The sequence below is a fragment of the Catharus ustulatus genome, chromosome 4 (assembly GCF_009819885.2).
Source record: "Catharus ustulatus isolate bCatUst1 chromosome 4, bCatUst1.pri.v2, whole genome shotgun sequence".
Taxonomy (NCBI): domain Eukaryota; kingdom Metazoa; phylum Chordata; class Aves; order Passeriformes; family Turdidae; genus Catharus; species Catharus ustulatus.
Window position 1 is genome coordinate 64,154,415 of NC_046224.1, and position 25,430 is coordinate 64,179,844.

Here is a 25,430-nt window from a genome sequence, read left to right on the forward strand (position 1 = left end):
ACAGCAAAGTAAATATTTCAAGGGACAGCCTTAACTTTTCCGAACAATACTTCCCAGGGAAGATCAAGGCACTGTTCACACGTGTTTGGGCAGGGGGAGCCTGCAAGTTTCATTTCCTGACTGAAAACAGCTGCTACATGCTATACTCTTAGCACTCTTACCACAGCTCTTAAAAAGAAATAACCTTGTAGCAATGATTGCACCAACAAATTTGGCATTCCTGCTTTTATATTAAATTTTTTTATTGAGATGATGTAATTACAAGCATTTTAAAAATTATTTGCAACTCACTGGCCCTGAGAATAGGCTTGTTTTTGTTTTGTTACATTCATTTGATTCTGTCCCTTAGCCCCACACCTTAAAAAAACAAAAGCCATCATCAATAAAAACACTATAATTTTATTTTTTTTAAAAAAAAGACCTCAATCTCTGGATTCGCGTACAATTGCAGTCTGACAAAAAAAATCTGGAGAATGCATATGTGGAGTTTGAAATCTGGGGAGGATGGCAGCAACTTAGTGTTCACAGAAAGGGCCCCAGTAGTGTTCTCTGGATGGAGAGGCAGTCAACAGATTTCAAACTTTAATAAAAAAAAATAACTCTGCTGTGGAACTGCAGCATGTCCTACCTGACTGGCCTGTGGCTTGCTGAGGCTTGTAGCAAGCTGATGACAATGAAGGTCCCGCTTAACTTTTGCTTAACCACTTAAACACTCAGAATCTCTGCTGGGTGCTGAGGTTGGCAAGGATCTCTGGAGGTCATCTGGTCAAACCCCCCCGGTCAGGCAGGGACAGCCAGGCCCAGTTGCCCAGGATCATGTCCAGGTGACTTCTGTGTGTCTCCAAGGATGAAACGCTTTCTCCCCTTCCCCAAAAGCAGAAAATTTGGCTGTTTTGCTGCTGGCAAATTCAACACTGGGAAATCAGAAACTGGGGAGGTGAGGAAGGCAGGTGTCAGTGTTGGTGGAAAGACAATGTTACCTTTGCTAGCCCTGACAGGCAGCGACGCGTTCCTATGGCTCATGGCGTTAATGCTCTCTTTGCACTCCCATGGATATGCCAGTGGATGTGAGGTCAATGGGAATCTCCCTCCTGCAGCTGCTCTAGCCTGCCACTACTTTTTAATTAAAGTTTTAGTCATACCTGATAAACTCCCTTCAAGACCCCAACAGCAGTTCAAATTCTGCAGTTCCCACAACAGGCCCCAAGGCCCCGCAGTTCTGGCAGCCCCAGTGCCACCCACACCATTCCCTTTGGCACCAGGAGACCTGGCAGGAGACAGAAAGGGCCTCTGTGGGACTGGCCTGTTCCAAGGTCAAAGGGTACTTTCATTGCAGCTAGCATCAGCCTTGGGAGAATTCCTTCTCTGTGGTTGTGATGACATTGTCTTAAGATGTCCTTTATGTGTGAACTGGGAAGAGTTTCCAACAGCCACAAACATTTCCCCCCCCCATTTGACTAGCATCCTGCAAGTGGAAGATTGCATTTCTTTGTAAAGGTGAACATTTCCACTGTAAAGCTTCCCTATAGGACAACACACTGTCTTACCCAGTGCTGAGGATAGACTTAGTTTGAAAGATAATGGTGAGGAAATGGGTGGATTGTTTCTGGTTCTTTGTATTTTGCAGTGTGCACCTTAGCCATGACAAAAAGCTGACTCATCAGAGCTCTTTATACAGGAAGTCCCTCTTGGGTTTTTTTTGTCCCTCACCACCTTGTAACAGCAGGTAAAAGAAAATAATGCAGTTACGCAGTTGTCTAAACCACAGCTGTGAAGAGGATGAATCATCCTCTGCAAAAACTTGGTTACTTTCTCCCACTGAACACCCAAGGATCCAGCTAGAGCTGGATTGGTACTTCTGACCACACTCCATCTGTCAAGTTCACCAATTCCTTCCAGCTCCTGAGACCTGGCTGCAACTTGGGAGTCCTTGAGCAATGTGACAGACTAAATCCTTGGGCCCTTGGTCTCAAGGGACCTTAGGTTTTAGGTCTGTGACTACTGAAGTCCCACAGTGTCTCCCAATCTCATACCTCATGAGCTCCAAGGATTCAGAGTCAAGACAGAGACAGGTGACACATTGCTGAAAAACACTCCCCTGTCCATTCTGAGGCGGAACAGATCAAGTATGTGGTGTGCTGGGACTTGTAACCTACTGACTGGTTTTACAGAAAAACATGGCTGGGAAAAGCTCCGGGAGAAATGCACACCCTGTCATTCCTCATCAGATACCGGCTCAGAAAAATCTCTTCTGGTTATACGATGCATATCTACACCCTTAACAAAGTTGTTCCTTCTATAACCTGTGACTCAATGTTAAGTCTTTGGTGAGATTGGCCTATCTCTGTTCAAACCCAGGGGACACTGTTCATTGCCAAGTGCCATTCTTTCCTGGATAGATTAACCCTCTTGTTAAATACGTGGAAAGATCAAATGCCGTGTTGGTTTAATAGCTGATAAAAGCTCTATCATGGGAATGTACCTTGTTTTTTGGTTGAAATGGATTAGATTAGCCTTTTGATTTTTTCCAGATCTAGTTTCTTTTATGTTTCCATTAAAGAGGCTTTCTGCTTTTAATGCACTGCTGTGGACATGCTTTCTTTCAGACACCATGTGACTCCTGCAGTTTCCCTATACATCTTCTCCTTCTGCAATCATCATTTCTCCTGCTAGATCTTCCTTCCACTCAAAGGACCACTGCTGATGGATCACTGGACACCACAGACATTCCTGTCCTGGTGGTCCAAGCTGTGAAATGAAGCAGGCAGCAGTTTCTTTTGTTTGGGCATCAAGTACTGCTGAGCTTTCTGTGACAAACCAGGCATAGCTCTTTGCCCCATGCCAAGCACCCTCAGTGTAGCAAACCAAATGGAGGCACCTTGCAACCAAAACAAAACCCCAAACCAAAAAAGCAACATGGCTGTAGGGTTTGTTCTTCTCTTGTCTTAAATCATGTTAAAAACAGGCAAGCTGGGACAAGCTTCCTTGATGGCAGAGATGTAGGATGGGGGATGGTAGTGGGAGGCACAAAAAAAAAACAAATCCCAAAACAAAACCAAAATCAATTATAAGATAAGTATAGCTATTTGGTCTCTAGTTCTCTAACATGAGCTTTTAGAGTGGTGAATCATCTACCTCTCCAGCAGCACAAAATAATCCTGGAGAGGCATCTGAGTAATACAAACCATATGATGAGTCCCTTTGCCTTCTTCCTATGATGTAAGGAACAGTCCTCCACCTTTCACCCCACAATTGCTAGCAGGTATGAGAAACACCCTTTCCTTCTGTAATTACAGATGCTTCAGTCTTCCCTCTTTATAGAAAACTCTGAACTGAAATTCACAGCTCTGTATTGTGAATATACTGGAGGGATTACATATATATATACACATATATATGTATTTGTATATACACATATATATATGTATTTGTCCCCACCCTACCTTCCCCCTGCTCCATTCTATCACTTCTTTCCTAGAAGGAGGAAAATGGTAACTGATGGTCACTTGCAGAGGTTTGCCAAATTTATTTTTCTCCTCTCCGGAGCACTTAGGTGATTGGTTTTGGTCCATATTCCAGGAGTTAACAGCCACTCGGAGTACTCTTTGTGAGCCCAAGCTATGCTGGCATGGCAGCCCAGCCTGTATGTGAAAGGTGTCTCCTCTTCATTTGACAGGTATGTGTGAGAAATTCTTTTTGATAGCTTCAACACATTTCCCAGTGGCAGCATATATAAATTGATCCAAGCAAACTGGAAGCCTTGAGCAAATCCCTTCTGTGTTGCTATTGTTTATGCGGTGTTGTGTCATGAGACTTGCACAGAAAATAAGAGCACTCTATTTCCATAGGAAAGCCTTCCAAAAACAAAAAACCAAAAAAGAAGGAGCATAATCTGATGTCTTGTCCTATGTAAGATAAGGAAAGTCAAACTGCATGTTTATTAGGGAAAAAAAATGACAAAAAAACCCCAAAACTGAAACAAACCAAAAAGAAAGAAAAAACTCAAGGGAGACTCTGTAGGAACAGTGAAGTAGTGCATAAGTCCAGGCTTTCTCCCCTTTGCTTTCCTGCCAGCACCACTTCTGCCTGTTAGTTTGTTTTGTTAAGATGCTTCAGGTCCTGCGTGGTCTTCAAGCTAAGCGGCGACCTCAAGTACTGCTCCTGTGTCCTTGCTTCCCCTCCCAAACCGTGCCGACCATCGGGCAGATGTTTCTCCCCTGGACCCACAGAGGTGGTGCACCTGTTTCCTTCAGCACTCATCTTCTTGGTATATTTGTTCATCCAGTTCCTGGGATTCAAGGTGCTCGAGGCGGTCTGTCCGGCTACTCATGATCTCGTCTGGGGTTTTCATGAACCTGCAAAACAGAGAAACAAGAGCATTTCTCAGGGCTCTTATCTTCATCAAGTTGTTGAGACCCCTGAGCTCTACAGCTCCCAAGATAATCTTTGCTGTATCCTCTCAAAGTCTTAGTATTTCCCAGCATCTCCCCAGGTGTCTACCCTCTTCCATACCTTGAAAGGAAACAAAAAAATCACCAGCAATTTACCCCGACTTTTTGAAAGCCCATATCTGAACCAAACCCCATAGTTTTTTCCAAAGAATGGTATTTATTTCTTCTCCCTTGGCCCAGGTACACTCATGTGTGGTGTCTGGCGACAGAGACATGAAAAGTGTTTATGATCAGTACATTTCAAAGCACAAGCTTTTGCAAGGTGTGGGGAGGCACAGGGCTACTGGTTTGTGCAGGTCTGCGTGTAGGTGAGTGAGAGGAACATGAAACACCAAAGGAACAGAGGGGGAAAAAGCCAAGGTCCAAGTCAGAACAAGTTCCAGGGAATGGAAAAAGTCCTGAAGGAAAAAGGTTTAGGGCTAGGTAAGCAAAGAGAGCCTATTCATGTATGCTCATAGCAAGTGTGACTGCAGAGGCATCATTCTTTGTAGCGAATGCCACGGCTCCCAGCACCAGTGACTCAAGGCAGTACGTCTGCAGGGTGCTGCAGACAGAAACTGCCTCTGGGGAGGCACAGCAGCAGCAGGAAATGAGACAGGACATCCACCAACCTGCAGTTTAAGTCTGCAGTCTTGGTTTTTCCCAGGATGCTTTTGTGTATTACTGTACAAAGGTAGCACAGAAAGGCCCTCCTTTTTATTTTTAATTTAATGGTGTAGGAAGAGAGAGTGGCAGAGGAAGAATGAAACCCTAATTTCAACAAAAATCAATTTCCCAAGTTCCAAGCACTTCTTGAAAAATTAGGATGAAAGATGCTTATGCTGGAAGTGGTACAATATTTCACAGTCTCTCATTAACAATGTTCTGGTTAACATGCAGTGGTATGAAATGTGCTAAATTGTAAGAGCTGATTTTATTTCAGGTTGATATATGCTCAGTATTTTTGCCCCAGTGAAAACAAAAACAGCCAACAGGAGCCTTGTTACTATCACTGACTCAGAATGCTCACTGCTAGAGCCTCAGCAAACACACAGCATAGCCTGGAACTAACCTTTGGCCATCCCTTCTAATTTTGGAAATCATGTGCATATATGAATTTAGGGGGGAAAAAAGGGCTATGACTCACTGCTGTGTCACTGCTGGAAAAATGCTGCTGCTACAAATGCTGTTACGGTGGTGAAAAACTTGTATGGAGTAGTGAATCAGTGCCTGGCTACACACTGAAATGCACCAAAGCCCACAGCCAGACTGTGCCCTGATTTAAACCCTGTGACTCTCTTGTTGATCTTGCATGACAATGAAATCAAAACAGAGTGATCCCACTGCCCTCCTTTCCATGTGGGGCATGGGCTGATGTGAGCTACACTGTAGGATTTTGGGTATTCCTTCTGGTCTGTGCTTTAAGCCACATCAAGAAAACCACAGTGTAGGTATTTGCAATAGCATTTTATTACATTAAAAAAAACAACGAACAAATAACAACCCAACCCTGAACTGCACAGAAATTAAGAAACAGTATTTGTGACCTATTTTGTTGCAGAAGACATCCAGTCAATCTATTAGAAATCCTTTTCTGACTCCATCTCACTTAAAGTTCCATACAGATATCTGCAGATGACAACTGCCTGCATGTTAAAGTCATATTTCCTATTATTTCTGTGCTTGCGAGGAATAGCCAAGAAAGGCACATTAATGACTTGATTTTTTACAGCTGCTCTTTTTCTCTTCAGATATAAATAGGTCTAAGAAAGCAACATCAAAAAGTTTTTATTGGGAATTGTGCAAATAAATGTTTTACTGTTTTTTTTTTCCCAGTTTCCAAAGGAAATGAAGTTTATATAGCTCATGTTTTATGCTCTCTGGTGACCTTTGAATCTGTTGGTCAATTTGGCCAAGTCTGACAGAGGAACTGAGGTCTCCAAGGGCATTAAGTTACAATGGTTTTGAGAAAATAGGCAGCCTGGTTGAGAAGAGATGGATTCCTGTTTTGTGAAGAGAAGCACATTGACTATTCAGCATCAGGAATTCCCCCAGAGCAATGCAGTCTTCACACAAGGCCACAGAGATACAGGTACCCTTGGTACTGATGGAGCAACCTTGTTTTAACTTTCCACCAGGAAAAAAAGTCACTATTGAGCACTTGATTTTGCCCATGACTACTTCTTTCCTTCACTCTCCTTTCCCACATCTATGTTTCCTTCTAAGAGCTGACATAAACAAGTCATTCCACAGAACCCTTTTCAGCTGAAGATAGTTTGAGTGTTAATGCAGTTCCGTTAGCTATTTAAGAAAACAAATTCCAATATTGCCTTCCTATTGTTATCATTTCCAAGCACACTGCTAGATCCAGGCCACTGAGAGCAAAGCAGTCTTTTGTCTGAGTTCAGTGCTCTGAGGGTCAGACGTGCACTAGGATTTGCTGGTGTTGTCTGAAGAGAACTGGAGTGCTCTCACTCTGTGCCATCTGCACCCAACTTTGTACAAGTAGCTCCCTGCTTTAATGCTGTTCCAGGCTCTATTTCCTAAATTCTTGCTTGTATCATCCAATCCATGTGTTGGGTTTTATTAACAGCTCTTGCCACTCCCTCTCTTCCTTGAAGGCAGCACCAAGGACATGGCCATCATGTGCTTCTCTTCTGTGATGCCCTTGAGGAAATGCCTGATCCCTGCTCAGCTTTCACTAGCAGCTGTGTTTGAAAAGTCAATTTGGAGTAGGTCTTCCAGCAGTTTGGCTGAATCATTTATCTAAGGTCTTAAACAATGGCACAGCCTGCACGGAGCAGTGAAAAGACTTCTATTGTCTCCACTGATCATTGAGACAGGCCTGTGTTTTTTGTAAATTGGTGTGGCTGCCTTGAAAGCTGGGAAGCACTGCTCTAGACAACTTTCACAAAAGTACAGCTATGTTTTAACTGTGGCAATGAGGTATCCCACACACAATTCCATCCTCCATCCTCAAAAACTAATTGACCATAGAAAGAAATGGCAAAGAAAGAAAATTACCTGAACAAAAGCCTTTGTCCTGGCTCCTTCCGGATAATATTTAGTTTGTAGTAGTGGCGTAGGGCTCTGGACATTTTCTCATAAGTCATATTTGTTCTGTTCTGTTTATTTCAAAAGAAAAAAGGAGAAAAAGTGGTGAGACGATTCATTACAACCTCACAAAGCCCCAAAATGAGTTGAAGAACTATCACAGCTACCTAAAGTAACCCAAGACAGTTCAAGAAATTACTTGTACCATTTTTTGCTGTTTGCAGGCCCATTCTGCCCCTACAGCCCTCATCACCAAAGTTTTGTGGGTCTCTTTTCACTCAGGACAGGACAATTTAAGCAAGGAGTCTAACAAAAATTCCAAGCAAGGATTTTCTACAGCTGGAACACAGATAACAAAGGACTTAATTAACTGCAAGAGGAGACATTAGGTGGAGGGAGCAGATCATGCCAAGTGGGATGTGACAGGCTTGTTCTTAATGAAAACACCTTTTGTAAAAGCCTGGGAGTAGTGGCTAATAGGCTGAATCTGTCAGCAATCCCTGCTTGGAGCACTGTTTGTCCAAGATTCCCCTGCATTAACTAGTTAATGCTCATAGCGCACTGTGGGGACTGACAGCCTGTTTCTCCTCTTGTTACACAGGTGTAAATCAAGAAGCCAGTTGGGTTGTACATCTGCTTCTGTGACAGATCCTCCCCTTCATTCTGGCAGCTGTTGCCCCCAGAGGCCATGGCCAGAGCACTGAGGCATAGTGAAGTGTGAGATGACTCATTAAAACCTTCCTAAGCCCCCAAAGGAGATGGCCCTGCTGAAGCTGAGTGTCACAAGGTAGAAGTGATGGCCACTGGCAGAGCTGTATGTGGCCAGCCCCCAGTTAGTGACTTGGATAAGCAGGATCAGCCCCTTAGGCTAAGTGTACATGAAGAGCATTTTTCTGGTCCAAGGAGCAGTGGCTGCTGTCTGGCAGAGACTCCCAGCAGAGACACAACTCTACTGGCAAAGCTGTGTGCACGAGTGTAAAGCAGCTGCCTCGCCATGGGCAAAAAATGCCAAACCAGTAGAAACGTGTTTTTGTTCTGGGAGCCTCCATGTCAGGAGTTTGGTTTCATCAAAGGACACTGACTGACCTGTTCAAAATGCCCAGTAAGAGCAGACCCCTCTGCTTGCCCTGACTACAATAACTCTGCTAAGGTAAGCCACATCAAGAGCTCCCGTGGCAATGAAACACAACCAGGGACAGTTTTCCCTGCAAAATCTAGACTCCTCATTGGAAACCTCCCTGAAGTACCGTGTGTGCTTCTTCCATTTCTAATTTCCCAAAAGGCCCCTGTGTTGCCCAAGCAGAAATGGTCTGAAGGAGCTTCAGTTTTAGCCATCCAGCATGAGACATGATGGCATGGCCCAATTATTAACATGCAGGTTAGGTAAGCCAGTAAATTTCATAAAATTTCCATTACCTGTATCTCCAGCATGTTCAGAACCATGCAGATAACAGCACAACCCTCTGTGTCAGCTACTCCCCCCCAGTTTTGTGTTGTCTGAGAATCTGTCCCATCATCCAGGTCATTAGCAGACCTACAGTGCTCTCCCCAGAATCAATCCCTGCAGTAAAATGACTAGTGACTGGATTTTGTGCCACTGATCACCATCTTTTCAGCCCAGCAGATCAGCCAGTTTTCAATCTACCTCATTGTATTCTTGTCTAAGTAATAATTGTCTTTGAAGTTGTTATGGGACAGTCTCAAAAGCCCTTCTAAAATAATTTTGTTGCAGATGGATATCACAGTGGTCAAGCATGACTTCCCTTTTGTAAATCCATGCCGGCTATTCATACATTCATATGAACATACTTACAAACATATACAGAAATATCTATACATAAGTCAGCCCCAAACTGTAAAAATCAGTAATGACTTTCCAGAGAACAAAGCAGGAACTGCCCTCTTGGAAGGAAATACATAATCCTGCATCGTTTGGTGTCTGTCACAGGGCAGCGTGGGGGATCTGGGAGCTGCTGCAGACAACACAGGAACTCAGAAAGCTCCTGCTCTGTAGTACAGAGCCCCTTATAAACTACATCTCATCAGAATATCCTCAGCATCAGGTTTTGAGAAGAAATAAGATGCCTTGAGAGAGAAGGACTGCTAATTCTTGCACTCTTTGTAATTTTATAATTATATGTATTTATAACCAAAGGCCTTTAAACCAAACCAACAAGTTCTCTATATGAAGAATACATTTTAGTGCTTCAGAATGGATGCTTTGCATCTCTAATGTATGTAAAACAAAAGATTACAGTTTTCCAGCAGTAATTCATATGCCATCCTTTCTTCTTTCCCCCCATTTATAACTGAATCCTGTGATGCTACAAGAGGTGAAGTGCTACAGGAGGAAAATTGCATTGCTTCCTTACCTTGTGGTTTCCCCACAGACGGGCCAGCCCATTGGGATCCACTATCCGAAATATTTTGGATTCCTTATCTTCCCATCGGATGAAATTTTCGTACCGGCTGTCAGAAAGCAGCTGATAAACATAATCCCAAAGCAACCTACAGTCTGTGAAGAGAGAAACAAGAAAATAATTACTTTTCCTTGTTTTTCTTGGGATTAATTCTGGAAAGTTTTTGGGTGGTTGTGTAGTGAAAGGACAGTTGGGATCAGGGCTGAAACAGCTGCTGTAACCTGAAATGAAAATGGCTTGGCTGGTATCAAGTAATGTTTCCAAAATGGACTGGAATATACAGCCTCTTCTGGTGCATCCCAGATCTCCGGACACTGACAGAGCATCTCCACCTCATCAAAAGCTGTGTGTGTGACCTGCTGGTCTTAGTTACGTGCTTATGGCTGTACTGACACATAAAGCTCACACTGTTGGCCCTGATGCCGATGTTGGCTGTTTTAGTGAACAAATCATGAATCCTGCAATTGCTCTCCCTGCTTGAAGCTGCCCCTGTCTGTGCTACCATGTGAGTCTAAACCATGGGCAATATTACAACTTTCCTTTGTAGATATAAACCCAACAGCTTCTCCCATTTTCAATCTGACTTTTTGTTTTACTTTTTAAGGTTCCTGAAAAGAAGCACCTAAGTATTATAATTATTTGAGTGCTATTGAGAGGTTAAATACATTCTATTTGGATAATTGAATTCAAATTTCCTCTTGGCAAACACTCCTTAGGTCGCTAATTAAAGCTCTAACAGACACTTAAGTTTTAGTTTAGTGTTTTTCAGTTTCATGGCAGTCTCTTGAGACTGAGGAAGCCAAGAACTGAGCTATTCCTACTTCCTGTTTGCAATATGTGTGTGCAGCACAGAATAACTGGGAATATGGAATGTGAATTGTACAGAGCTGGGGGTACTGCTCCTATCAGAAACAACAGGGTTTTCACAGCTCAGCTATCCAGATTTCTAAGGTGGCTTTGGGGGTGCATTTTCCCTTAAAGCAATACCAGCCTCTGAGAAACAGCTTGTTAGAGTTGTTTCAAGGGCTGGCAACCAAAAACATCCAGCTTCTAAGTGCTAAAATGGATTCTTGTCAGCCTGTCTTTCTATTCCTGTCTGTCTGTCGGGGCTGGCACAATGTGTGTTACAATGGGGATGGTGACATAGGAATATAAAATACTTTCTGAGAAAGGATATGAATAACACATTTAGTGAGCACACCTGAATTTGATAGCGATTTTAAAGTTATTTTCCCACTTTCAAATGGCAAAGAATATCTCTGACACCAGTACTATCTCTAAAACCAGAGTTTAGTTTGCCAGTGCCCTCTCCCTGCCAGTCCTACAGAGAATAAGGCAGTTGGTTTTGAAGAGATGACATCTGGCAAAAATCATGGTTCCCATTATAGATGAAACCTACCCTGATGATCACCTCATCCATGACATCTACAATAGGAAGAATGTGAAAGGCAAGACACAAGATGTTTTGGTTGTAAAAACCTTCTTTTCATTAATATTTTTCACAGAATAACATTTTCCACAGAAAAATGTCCATCCTCATTTGAAATTTTTCTAGGTTTTAGTTTAAAAAATGAAACCTTGGCACAAGTTTCCCAGGAGGGAAACTGAGTGAGAGGTCTGAAAACTAAACTTGAAAGCTACCACTTGAATTTCTGTCATTCCCCTCTCACAAATTCACAAAACATAATTATTACATTGCCATTCTGTCAATGTTTTTGCACATACACACACACACACACACACATACAAGAAAAAAGCTTATTTTCTGGACTTCATTTATGATTCAAGACAAGGGAGATTATATTGCTCTTCTGGTTTGTGCCTTTTAATATTGTGGGAGGTTTTCAGATAAAAGGGCAGTAAGGCCCCACTTAAACGGTTCTTTGACACATGTGAGATTAATTCCAGAACTCTTTCAATGCAAGAAATTGATAAAAAATGTCTTTTTTCGTGCAAGAATCCTTGGGGTCAGTTGGAGGGATGGTGCTCCTGCAGAGGCCAGTCAATGTCAGGCTCTGTCATATTCCTGAATGTTCAACCCAGGGCAGACAACCTCCAATTACAGCACTTTACAGCTCGTATTTACAGTTCTGCAGAGATATGATTTACACTCCCCTTTATTTTCATCTCATTATTTGCAATTGGCAATGTTATTTTTAACCTATCTCTCTCACATTCAGATACACACCCTGGGCCCCCCTTCTGCACAAAACCAAAGAAGCACACAAAAAAATCAACCTGAGATGTCTAGGCAGAAACAAAGAGCTTTGGAAGCTAAGAAGAGCAAGGATTCAAGTGCAGATTTAGTTTTTTTTGTTTACTTAGTTTTTAGGATGGATTCAGGCTAAGCTTGAATATAAATACACCTCAAATGAGTACTCAGATCTGCACCTTGAGATCTTCACAAGAAAAATAGTAAGTGATCAAGGGGTGCATCCCATATTCTCAACTGACTGAGCTGCTCAGACTTGCAGAGGTATTTAGTAGGCTGGTGGAATTTGCAAAAAACCCCAACCACCCAAGTATCTGAGACTGCTGTTTGCTTCAACAATAAAACTGAAAATCCTTGAAAACTCTGCGTGCTTCCTACAACCACTTAAAAACTTGATTTCAAAATATATGGCTGTCTATCAGAAAATTTAGATATATAACTCAGTTGCAGTAATTTACTGGGCATCAGGGCAACTCATGGTAACTTTGTCTCAAGCCACTGCAAATAGGACATAAAAAGCATTAAACAGTAGAAGAAAAGAAGAAAAGATTCAGGCTCACTGCATTTCTTCTCCCCAGAGCTGAGAGCTCTGAGCACACAGCTGGTTATCCTGGAGCAGTTGATGCTTTGGAGCACACTTTAGTTATGTACGAGCTCAGCTTGCACAGGATCTAAAGCAGCTTGCCTTCCTTCTAGTTTCACTTTGGACACCTTTAGGAATTTGAGAACAGGGTTTTCTGTTTGTTTTTAACCACAAATGGTTGCCCTGTGTATCTTTCTCCACAGATTGCACAGTAAAAAAATACAAGGTCCTGGAGGGTTCTCCCTGACTGACAGAGAATCAGCAATTAAATAATTACCAATAGAGACCATTTTTAACAGGACATTAGAGACAATGAGTTGAGGCTAACTGGTAACTTTGAGAAACCGTAATGAACTTGGATTATAGTAGAGCCTCTTTGCAAGGCTGTGAAATTGGTCCAAACCCAAGAAGAGGCAATGCTAAAAAAATGCTTTTAAAAGAAGCTTCTCTGCTAGGAAAAGAGGCACCTCCAAAAAAGGCTGCTGGAGATGATAGACAACATGCTCAGATGCAGGGTGGGATTCTTGGGGCTGTCCTGTGGTGGGCCAGCAGCTGAACTTCAATGATCCTTGTGGGTGCCTTCCAACTCAAGATGCTCTATGATTCTCTGATACAGAAAGTTGCATTTCCCATCCCAGGAAGGTCAAAAGTGTGATGTATATTTTTAGGAAGGACAGAGGAAATGGAGAGAAGGACTTGTACGTGGATGGTTGTTTTGTAAATGTCAATCACTTGTATGAAGAAAGTCTGGATGGTGGAAATGACTCCATGAAGACTCAGTTGCTTCCTTGGCTGTCAGAATGCCTCCAAAGGAGCTGCTGCATAAGGGGACTCTTCACAGGGTGTGCATTTGCTACTGAGTAATAGCAAGAAAGCACATGGATGTTGCTGTGGCCAAGCAAGTTTGAAAGTGTGGGAGATTCAATCGGGGAGTTGAGTCAGGGCTGGTACCTAAATTGTTTGGGCATGCTGCAATTTCCTGCCTTTTGGCTAAAATAAGCTTACTTAGAAAGCAACTATGCCTCCCTAGCACAGGGAAACATCATTTCCCCTAGCACACAAAAACTTTTTTTTTTAAAGTGAACTCAGATGGTTGAACTTTATACAGTCTGCAGCTAGAGATTCAGCTGTGGATAGAGCTGGGACTGAGAGCCATTAAGGTGATGTAGCTGGAGTGGGAAGGTGGTGAATGGCCTAGAAACGTGGAAAGGGCTCCTAAACACTGGCACTTCCATGCCCTTCCATTTTCTCAGCTGTAATACTAAGCAAGTCTAAACTATGTAATTAGCTGGGAATTAGGGCAAACTACAGCTTCAAATGGAGAAGTATGGCTACAACTTTCTTCCTGCATCTAATGCTTCTAGAGGGACTTTTACAGTTATGCACAAGGTAGTGATAAGGTGTATAGCACTCAGCTGGTTCTCAAATTGTCTGCCATAAGCACTGCCCTACGTGTGCAAGAGAGAGCAGTTTCTCAGTCCTGCTAATAAAAACCATGTTATTATTAATTGATTAGGCACAGTCTTCTGAATGCACACCTAAAGAATACTGGCATATAAATACTTCCTAATAGCTATATGATAGTAATAAATATCCCTAATAATTGAAATACCATCTCAGAATGATCTGTAAATGAAACATTATGGATCTTAGGTTCCAAGTATTTTGGTATTTGTTCAGCCATTACAAATTACTTCTCCAGTATAATTTGGCCAAGGTCATCTTCATGTTGCAGTAGTGAGAGGTCTCACATCTGTACTCCCTAGGACTAAATAATGCTGTTAACAATACAAGCATATGCATGCTAAAGACCTCTTTTGTTCAGGATATAACATTCCCCTGCACCGAAATATTGCTTAAAGCACAGGCTGTAGCTGAGCCCTCTATTGTTTAAATGAGGCCCATGGTGCAGAGCTGGCCCTCCTCATGTAGCAACTACCAAAACCCTCCCGTAACCACAGAAATGTTTTGCGAGACCCACCCACATCTTCCACTGAAGAGCATTATATAAAAAAACATTTGATCTGGCTGATGACTGCCTTGGAACCCAACATGGCTCCACACAGGAAGAGATGCCAAAGGAACGTTGTCATACTCCCTCTGACATCAGCTGAGGCCTTACCCCTTGCTGTGTAGGTTAGCCTAAAATCTCTCCAGCATGATATCATTTGACTTAAATGGTTCTGTGATTTGTACCAGCTGAAGAGTTCTCCCAAGTTTGGCCTCCTTTATTTTACAAGGTGATCTGTGTTTCAACTGCATTTGTTCAGAGTGAAGCAAACAATGGCTGTCCACAACTGAAACTAATGAACAGAGCCCTGGAAGTTCTCTGACACTCTGGTTTCTCTAAGTATACTTGAAGTGTGTGTGAAAATAACATGGTGATGATGCTCACTGTGCCCAAATGATGAACCGATGCAATTCACAGTCATCGGAATTGGGGAAGGGTCTTTGGTCCCAGCAAGTCTCTGACCTTGGGAATGCCACTCTCCGAGTCCTGGGAATGGTCTGACTGGACAGTTTCCTTAACAGACATGCTTCAGGAGCATTATGCTGTGTTGAGATACAATCCAGCCTCAGGATCTATCCATTATGTACTTATTTTAGCAGACAAAACCAAAAGAACAAAGTAACCAAGTCTCATGGTTAAGGGTTCAAATGGTTCTGAGGCCTGGGAACACTGACTGGTCCTGAGATGGAGCATCCTGGTCATCAATGTGTGTTAATCCATGTCCAGGTCACTGAGGAAAAATAGTTTTCTTTGTGTGAATGTTGCTGCTGGAAACAGGATGGTAAGCTGGTACAGTAAAGCCAATGTTTTTTGTGGAGAAACCTCTTGACAGACAACTGTTTGTTCAGCTCAGTAAATTCAAGCTGGGGCTGAGTAAAGGGGTTGCCAGATCACACAATACAACAGTTGTATGTTGCTTCTGTCTTCTACCCAAATGCTGAGTGGGAGATCAGGCAGAAGGAGAGCAGAAACCTGAGACTGTCATGCTGCTAACAGTTGTGCTGTGAGGTTGCAAAAATAACACAGCAAGATGAGGCCAAGCTCTGTCTTTGGCAATAAAAACTTGTACAGGAAAGGAGGATCCAAAATATACCTCATGTGGCTGTAGAAAAGAGCACTGAAATCACAACCAATATGTAATAGATGGGTCACAGACCATTTGATAGATTAAGACTTTGAAAGCTAAAGACTGTTGTATTAAAAACGATCTTTTTTCTTCTTGTCGTCTTCTTCTGCTCCATTCCCTCACCCCACCAAATAGATGGACATTTTCAGTATTATCTTCAAGTAGTGTTCTTCTTCTGCTCCACCACAATGGTAGAAAAGACTCCTGCTAAAGAACCCTGTCTCTGATTCTCCTGTGGCTTTTCCTCAGCTTTACCGCTCATGAAAGGAAATGACTGGAAAAGAAATTCAACCTCTGCCTGTTCACACGCGCTTCTTACAAACACCTCATAACCTCGTTGACATCAGAAAACTGACCAAACACATTAATGATGGGAATTTACCAATTAAGAATGATGTTCATCTTCAGAATTGTACTTTAGAGGAGCTGGCAAAAGCAGCAATGACTTTAATGCAGCAAAGGCATTCCCAGCAAGGGTAGTAATTTTTAACCCCACAATGTGAGAATCCCTACTATCTTCTGACAGGTCAGTCTTGGATTTAGACTTCTGGGTTTTTTTCAAGAGCAGAAAATCATTGTCTGAATCATCACTGCTCCCTATGAACCTCACTTCTGTGTTCTCTCAGAATGCCCAGAGTACTGTGGGAGATGTGAGTCTGGCTGGAGAACTTAGCTCCTGGTGTGTTCCCTGAAGGGACTTCATAAGCCATAAACTGGTGATTTCTGATGGGTCCCTTGCCAAAACTGAGATATGACCTCCCCTTCTTGGGGATAAAACTCCACATTGAGACATAGTCAAACTCTCCTTCCCCTTCCCCTTCCCTTCCCTTCCCTCAAGGGAGGTGGAAAACAGCCTTACCAGTTTAATGGTTTGCATTTGAATTAATGTAAACTGATGTGTTTGTAAGTGATTGGTACTAAAGCCAGACTTAAATAGGCCTGTCTCTGGAGACAGTGAAGGGTAGTGTCAACACTGTAAACAAACTGTGCTCTCCTGGCTTAACTAAGAGGATTCAAAGTGACCTGAGCTTGCTTTGTAGAAGAAAATCTGAATTACTGAAACAATTCTAGCCTGAAGGAAGTGTGCAGTATACAGGGAAAATAAGGGACCTGTTTTCATTAAAAGGCAAGTTTCCTAAAAGAGAGTGTAACATCCTGCCTGACACCAATGCATGCTTAAGATACTCTGAACCCACTTATCTGTCTAGCCATGTGATGTAAATGGGTGCTGCAGTACAGTAATGAGAAAAATGAAATCTAAATGACTGAGCTTTCCTGTGGCTTGGTCAGTCCTGGCTTCTGAGTAGACCTGAACAAGCCCTGACCGCAATTTCTGCTCCTGTAACTGTGCAGTGAGAATGCAGACAGCTGTGAAGCAAGACACTTCACAGAAAATCTACAACCACCTATCCAAGCTATTGCTATTCAGACATTGTTTGAGCTTGAGTGTCATTAGTTAAATTGGCAGGGAAGGCCCACTTTAATGCTGAAATTAATTGTTAATGCCACGTTAAGAAGACTCTCAAGGTTATAATGAAAACTCCTATGAATATGAGCTCTATGAGCTTGACTCTCATCCACACTTCAGTCTCTCCAGCAGTCTGGTTTTCCACAGGGATTCCAAGAGACAAGGCATGTAGTGGAAATGCAAAAGTGTACATGACTGCAAGAGCAAGTGATGAAACAAGGCCAGTGACATTATCATTGTCATATCCAAATGGGAGTGACAGGCCAGCATTACACCAGGATTTTCATGTTCCTGCAAGGCTCCGATCTGTCAGCATCAGCTGCTGCCTTACAGGAAGGAAGATCAATTCCCTGGAAAACAGCTACTGAACCCCTACCACTTACAACTTAGAACTGCCAAAGTGAACCACTGTTTTGGTTTTCTCTAGGTTGCCAGTCTATAACTTAAAATTGCTCAGCTGCTGTGACCATCTTGTCAAAGCTGTCCCCTAAAGTCTGTGTGCCACCAAAGCCTCACCAGCCACTTCTTTCTCAAGAAGGTCAACAGCATCTCCCCAGTTTGGTACCACCAGAGAAATTGCAGTTTCTGCATCCAGATCACTGATAAATACAGCGATCAGGACTGTCCCTAGAACTGAGCCCTGTGGAACAACCCTGTGGAACATTGCTAGCCAGATGTGTTCCATGCACCACAACCCTCTGAGCCTGCCCTTAAGACAGTTCTTTACCCAGTACACTGGGAACCCACTCATCCCACAGCCATGCAACTTGACCCTGCTGTGAGGGGCAGTACAAAAAGTCTCCCTAAAATTCAGAACAACTATACCCACCACCTTCCCTAAATCCATTAGGTGGGTGACTTTAACATACAAAGATAGCAAATTAGTTAAATGGGATTCAATAGTACCCAGTATTAACTTTTTCATCATTTTTTCCAGCCCTTCTGTGATGGCTAATGCTATCAATTACAAAACCTGTAACTTCTAAATTGTGCTTCAATGCTGGTTTTTACCCTCTTCACTACAGAGGCATAATTGTCCTTTGCCTCCTTTCCCACCCTCCCTCCTTACCACCAGCACATGCCATTGCATAGTAACTGTACCTGTACAGCTGTTTTATAAAGAAAAAGAAACTGATGTGCTGCAACACATTATAAATAATAAACTAATGTGGTGCATTTGCACATCGGATTTTGCTCTGGTATATGACTTTAAAAAACTCAAAAGATCATCCTACAACATGACACAGTTGTAAATATCCCATGGACATATCTACAGTAGAGGTGGGCACTGGGGCTCTGGTCCTAGTAGTTACATAGTGAGGAGACACTGCTGAGGTGCAGTGGTTTGAAGTTTGGTGTCTTTTGATGTTTAAGCTCTAAATGTCTATTGTTAAAATCTGACAGTTCAATCAGCTGAGTTTTTCTCATCATAATTTAAAAGGTTTCCAGCCCCACTCCAGAGTATAAACAGAAAAAAGTACCAGTTAATTTGCATTTTTTTAAAGCACTGTATTTGTGAAAGGGGTATTCCAGTCCCCTCCTGTCTTTTCCCCTCCCACACAAGTAATTTTTTCAAACAAAGGAGGGGAATCCATGATTCCTCCAAACTGTCCCCACACAAAACAATCGAACCCCTTTGGAAGACCTCTTCATGCTCAGAGCCTATGCCCATCCCAAGAGCTGTTTTGTAGATTTTAGTGGAATGTGAGTCATTCATAGCTGATGTGCTCTTACCATGGGACTGCATTTTTTGTTTCAGCCATCAGACTGTTTTTTACTGAGATGTCCCTTTCACATGCCTCACCACAGATCCATGGGGCTCATAGATCTGTACAGTATGCTCCTGTACTCTCAGGATGTGTGGCACACTGAGTGGCTGAGATAAACCAGGAGCAAGTCTGGAGGCAGCTCTCTGTCACGACTTTGGCAGGGTAAGAATCTTGTCTATCCTCATTCCAACAGCAGTCAAGGCTTTATGGGCCTAACCAGTACAGTGGTAGACAATGTGCCTCCCAACAGTTTCAACATTGCCTGGCTTTTCCTCAGACTCCTGAAGGGGAAGAAACAAATCTGGCAGCTCATGAAGTCAGATAGAGACCAGTTGCTAAGGTAACCCAGCTGATAAGAGCAGCACGCCAATAGATAACACCAGGCACAGGACTCACCTGCCTTTAGATTTCAGCACGCTGTGGATTAATGAACAAGCCTTTCAGTCCCAGACCTAGTACAGAAAAAGACACTGGGAGCTGGAAATCTCAGAGACCTGCTCAGCAACGTATTTCCCCTCACAAGAAATATCCACAGTTGTATTAGTGAGTTTAGTGACTGAATCAAAAGTGAGGTAAATACCACCATGTCATTAGCTTAATTTGGATGTTTCTAAGACAACTTCTACGTGATAAAGGTTAGAATGAAACCAAATCTGTTATAGTTGGACAGTCCCATGACTGCCTCCTGCACTTTGGGGAAGTACCTTTTACAAGATATCAAAGCCCTAAAATGCTTGATAACAAAACCTTCGCAGTCAGAGGTTCATGGCGAGTAGATTTTCCAGTCTGCAGAAGGGCTAATTTGAGATGCCCCTCTTGATTTAAACTGCAATTTTATAAAGAAAAAAGAAAAAAAGAAAGTACCTATCTTCACCCCCCAGAGATATCCTTGGAGACCGTTTGTGGGGATCCAAGATTGACTACTAAAAAAAATTCAGAGTTAAAACTAAGCCATACACAGAATGCCTGCTTGCTAGAGCCCAAGTTAGGACCTGACTACCAAAAATGGTGCTGCTTTGAATTAGCAGTTCCAGTAAGGAAAACTCTGCATTATACAGATCTGCTGAACTCCCCTTTTGAGGTACTTTTAATATTTTTACTTTATGCTAACTAGATGACTGATGCCTGAATTACTTAGTTTATCCCTTGCCTGGTGTCTTTACAGAGGATGCAAACCTGCTTCTTGGTCATCTCAACATGATGACCTCCAGTTCTCCAGACAAATTTACGCAAAAGACGTGCGCATATTGTGTTGAGAAGATAGCTAATCATAATTTTCAAAATCAGTTATAGCCAATGATGAATAATATATGTGACCTTAATGAGTAATATAAAGATTCTGTATGCCTCTGGCTTTGCTAGAAAAGTGTTAATTTGCCTTAGATGAAAATACAGTAAGACCTTCAACTTGAAATCTTCTGCTGTAAAAGAGAAGGTGCTTTACTAGTAAAACTAATATTTTGAAAAATGGTATTACATAAAAAGGTAGGAAAGATTAGTCACTCAGTGAGTAGAGGTCATTACTTTGTCTGAGAGAAAGTCCAGAGCTGTATTGATCGACCTCCTGAAAAGAGAGTATTTGTTTATAGCAGCAAGCAAAAACACTGTTTTCTTTCTCAGCACCAACTAATTGCATGCTGCATTAAAAAACACAATCTACAAGTAAACAGATTCATGATGCTGTGAGGTGTCTTAAGTCCAGGAAAAATTCTTTCTACAATATAAAACATCTGAGCTGGGAACAGAAGATGCTCTGGAGCACAGCCTAAGGTTTCAGTCAGCAGCCTACCAGGCTTCCCTAGTAGCTCCTCATCACTGTCTCTCCTGAAAATCACCTGCATGCAAATGGTTAACCCATAGGACGTCAAGGTTCTTGTCACCAGTGTAAATAGTTGAATACTTAGCTCTGGTACGGGACTTTTGTTAAATCTCATTGCCCAACGCACCAGTCATCATCATCAAGAAAATGAAACTAACGCCAGTGATTTCTAAAAAGCCCCTTTAAAGAACAGATCTTTATATATTTATGTATGGATGTACACTTGCAGTTTAAGAGCCACATCTCATACCTTTCATGGTCTCTCTCACACTGAAGTGGTGAGCATGGTTGGTCAAGCACCTCCATGATAAACTATGGCAGTAAAGGTAAGGACACTGAGATGAAAAATACATTTATGATGACATAAAAAAGTAGTGAAATCACTTACTGGCAAGAGCTGTGAGATGGGTGGGAAGCAGATAGAAAGGTACTTTCTTTCTAGGGACCTAAGTGCGCTGCCATTTAATTCAACAGCTCCAGTGAAGTTGACTTCAGACATGAAGCATGGATTGTCTAAATGCTTGGTAGTAATCCAGTTTTTATCACCTTTAAATTAGCAGTGAGCTCTTTAGAGGATGTCTCTACAGTTCAGGGGCCATTACAATCCAACCAAAGGAGCAGTAGCTGTGCCTGTATAGCAAATGAGGCATGTGAGATTTTACAATTAAAGGACTTAAGCACTGATGGAAGTACACTGGCCAATTTATCAGCAGAAATCTAATCAATCTAACCATAAGCTCTGTAATTCCCCAACCCTGGGCCATAAAACATTGCCCTCATCTGAACCAAATGCTTGAACACACTCCAGGTTTTTCTGGCATTAAATAATTCACCAGCTATTTCAGGTATGCCACCCTTGCTTGTGGGTCTCAGAGAAGCCATAGGCCTGCAAGTGAAAGCACTTAAATCTGCAGGTATAGCCTTTGGATAACATTTGTAATGGCTACACATACTTGCCAAGCAACTGTGTGGCCCAGATTTACAAGGGCTTGGCCTCGGTTGCCCTGCAAACAACATGGGGATAGAAAAGACATGAGAATTACTGGGGCTGGTATCATCAGACCCACCACACAACATGCAGAAAGTAAAGATTCCCAACTATGTAAGAAAGTTCCTGAGTTTAAAGTAAAAAGATTATACCTCCACATACTCTCCATATTTTCTCTTACATTCACTTCAGACTAGGGTTTATTTTTAAAGAATGTTTTCTTCTGGAAAATAAAAATTAACTGATCTTGATCTCCCAACAATACTTTGTGGGAAGGAAATCTCCAGTGATGCAACAAGTAGGGTATTTTCTCTGCCATAACATTAACTATATTTATTAACTTGTTGGGAATTTTGTGGGTAATAAAAATCAAAACGAGAGAGACAAATGTTAGCCAGGCAAAACTGTCAAAGGATTAATTTCTGTAACTCATCTTTCTGTTTGTGAAAGGATTATGGTCCTTGCTGTGCTTGATCTTGACTAGATGCTAAGATATATATCTCTGGAATTTAAAGTGGTAAATCTTAAGAAAATAGAAAATCTTCCTAATTAAAGCTGAGTCAGCACCACATCTGTAACAAATTTAAGGTATGTAAAGACAAACAAGAACAAGGTGTTTGTAGCTCTGTGGACATCTGTAATACCCCACAGGAGCTGGGGATCGCATTAGGTCACTGCTGACACAACTGCATGGAATCTTTCTGGGTGTGGTGTGTATTTACATCTCTCAAAAGAAACTGGTTACTGGGGCATCCAGTGTATTTCTGAAGTGGTTGGACTCCCCTTCCCCCTCTCCCTATTTACAATTCCCTTTGGAGTACAAGAAACATTTTCTGTAACCTCAGCCTCCTGATTCAGCTGTTGTGATGTCAGTTATTTACGATAACAAAAGTGAGACAATGCCTGCGGTTTGTGTGGGACAAAGCCAACCTTGTTCTTGTAAAAAGGGACAATTCTGATGTGAGAAGCCCAGGAAAGGCTATGAAGTAGGACTCCAAGGTGGTATTTCATTAGTCCTGCCAGCTTCATAATGGGCATGACACTGCATTATTCCAAAGGCCTCTGACAGAGAGTTTCTTCCTTTCCATAGCATTGGATACTAATGTGACTAGAACTCTTGGAAAACTCTCTCTTTGCAGAACAAGGCTTCAGATAGGCATCTTGGGAAATGAATGGGATTGCTAGTGGGTGGAGAGGCAGCAAATGTCAGGATGCAAATGTTTCAATACCAGTTACACGTACTGTGGTTATAGGCAAGTCATTCTGCATCTCTGCTTACCTGTCATGAAACTCGCTAATTAACATTGCACTGCGTAAGCCACAGATGTAGCGAAACTTGCAGAATGCCAGTAAACTCTTGATGTCACAGAGTAGCAAAAGGAAAGAAGAAACTCTTAAAACATCTTATGAATGAAGAGCATTAACTTTGGTGCAGCCTAGAGAATGTCCCTTACCTGCTATCCTGCCGATTGGCATTGCGTGTTCCTCAGGAGGGGAGACAGAAACCATGATGTGGTTCATATAAGCTAACTCTTCTCGGTGGGACAGGTTGATGGGCTTGACCTCCCTGTGCAGCCCATCGTCAGACAACCTCGGTGGTTTGAAATCGGAGTGCCTGGGGTTCAGTATCAAAGGATGCATGATAGGGCTGGGCATCAGCTGGATGACCCTGGTGTTCTCCTGGCGAGGGCTGGAGGGCTTCTGGAGCATCTCAGGAGGCGGGCAGTGGTTGTTTTCTATTGGGGACACTGAGAGAGGATAGGGCTCCTGCTGGCTGTTCTCATGCTGGTGCCTCATCCCTGGCACTCTGTCGGCCGGGGACAGGCGACGGAAGGTGTTGTCCATGGGGGACTTCAGTGGCCGCTGGTCGGGGTCTGGCGACGGACGGTGGTTGTTGGTGATGGGTGACCGCGAGCGATGCAACAGTTCAATGGTTGGGGGATTGTGGTGGACTGCTTCTGCAGATGGTCTCGAAGGTCTCTGCACAAAGCTATCTGTGGAGAAAAAAAATCCCCAAAATGCAGATTATCTATATTGTGATCAAGATAAAGAATGTATTGCTGACAGTTTGCAAATGTTTTTTGTGTTACCTACAGATGCCCAGAAAAGTATTGCATAAATGCAGATAGCTATTATTTCTACAGAATGAAAACAGTGAAAACAATCTCCCTCCACCACCATGTAAAAACAGTTCCTTAGGAAACACACTAAGAGAAATCCCATTTTGAGAAGATGACAGAACACTTGTGAAGAAACTAAGATCTGATTTAACTGTACTAACTGTGTTTCTGCACAATTTTTTTGAAACTTATCTCCTGCCATTCATGTCTCTCCATGCCATTCCTCTTACTACTATGATGAGCACTGTAAGGCATAAGGAAAAGAAAAAAAGGGGAAATGTCTCCAGAAAAAATACTTGGTGTTAAGTTTTACATGGCAGAGGCTTACGTCAAGGTAGAGAATAACTCAGTCTGAAATCTGAATCGGGTTGTTTAAAAAACCCCTACTGGTAGGAAGCTCTTTATGGAACCCTACATTTTATCCCTGTCTGGATTTTAAAAGCATGTTACATCTTCATAAGAATATTTTCATCTTCTCTTATTTTGTCTGTGGTGTCTGCAGATGGATTGTCCCATACAAGCACTCACATGTCTTCAGCAGGACTTCTAGCACCACTTTTGCATGAACACACTTTCCCAGCTGTGATGCTTAACAGTAGTAGGGAGATAGACCACTAACAATCCTCTGGCAAAATTAAAATTTTTGCCAGTGCAAACTTTCAGGTTAGCTAAGGTCATCAATTTTGACTTGGGAAACTACAGACAGAGGAAAGTACCACCAGAGCTAGAGTGACTAACAAGTTTTTATCAGAAAAACAAAGCTCAAATTTCAGTGCTGTTTGTTGAAAGCCTTGGGTGATGACAGAAGGAAACTTCTGGGTATGTGTCAACAACTGAAACAAGTAGCTGCCTATTTGAGGCTGCCTGCTTGTTCATCCCATTTTCTCTGAACGCTAAATGATTCTCTTGCTCTCTTGCGAAGGCAGTGATACCTGTTTGAAGACCCTGTTGAGGTGAAGACTAAAGGGTTCCTGCTGCTCTGGAACCCAGGCAGGATCCATCAGGAGATGGATCAGCATCTACCCAGGGAAAGGCCTGAACAGGTAACTCAAGTCCTGAGAAAACGTAGTGCCAGGCAGTGACATAGTATCTGCACAAGAACACTTAAGTCTACAGCAAAACCTGGAATTTTAGGCAGAACCTACATTGCTCTAGAATACTTATTAAACACACCTGTGGTCCCAGACAAGAAAAATGCATTTGTAGGGCTATTCAAGATACTCACAGTGGAACAGCTGGAGGACATGAAAACTCCAGGGCTATATAATGCTCTTGCTTAAACCCAAACAATTTTAAATACAATCTGGCCAGTGAATGTGGGATAGCCCAAATGAAGATCAAAGAGGAAAAATTTACAACTGTACCCACCTCTGTGGCTGCCTTAAAGTCGCCTTTCTTTGCCACAACAGAAAGAAAATAAAATTTTACTC

General features: G+C 42.4%; 1 protein-coding gene across 3 annotated transcripts in view; it reads right to left on the reverse strand.

Moving 5' to 3' along the window:
* Window positions 1-379: 379 nt before the first annotated feature.
* The window catches only part of ETV6 (ETS variant transcription factor 6), a 126,525-nt gene continuing 101,474 nt past the window's right edge, over window positions 380-25,430 (reverse strand). For all 3 annotated transcript variants that reach the window (XM_033058843.1, XM_033058842.1, XM_033058844.1), the window contains 4 exons: window positions 23,335-23,874; window positions 9,857-9,999; window positions 7,455-7,555; window positions 380-4,355 (listed from right to left, as the gene is read on the reverse strand). In XM_033058843.1, the coding sequence (XP_032914734.1) occupies window positions 4,250-4,355; window positions 7,455-7,555; window positions 9,857-9,999; window positions 23,335-23,874 (890 nt within the window). In that variant the 3' untranslated portion in view covers window positions 380-4,249. The remainder of the gene's footprint in view (window positions 4,356-7,454; window positions 7,556-9,856; window positions 10,000-23,334; window positions 23,875-25,430) is intronic.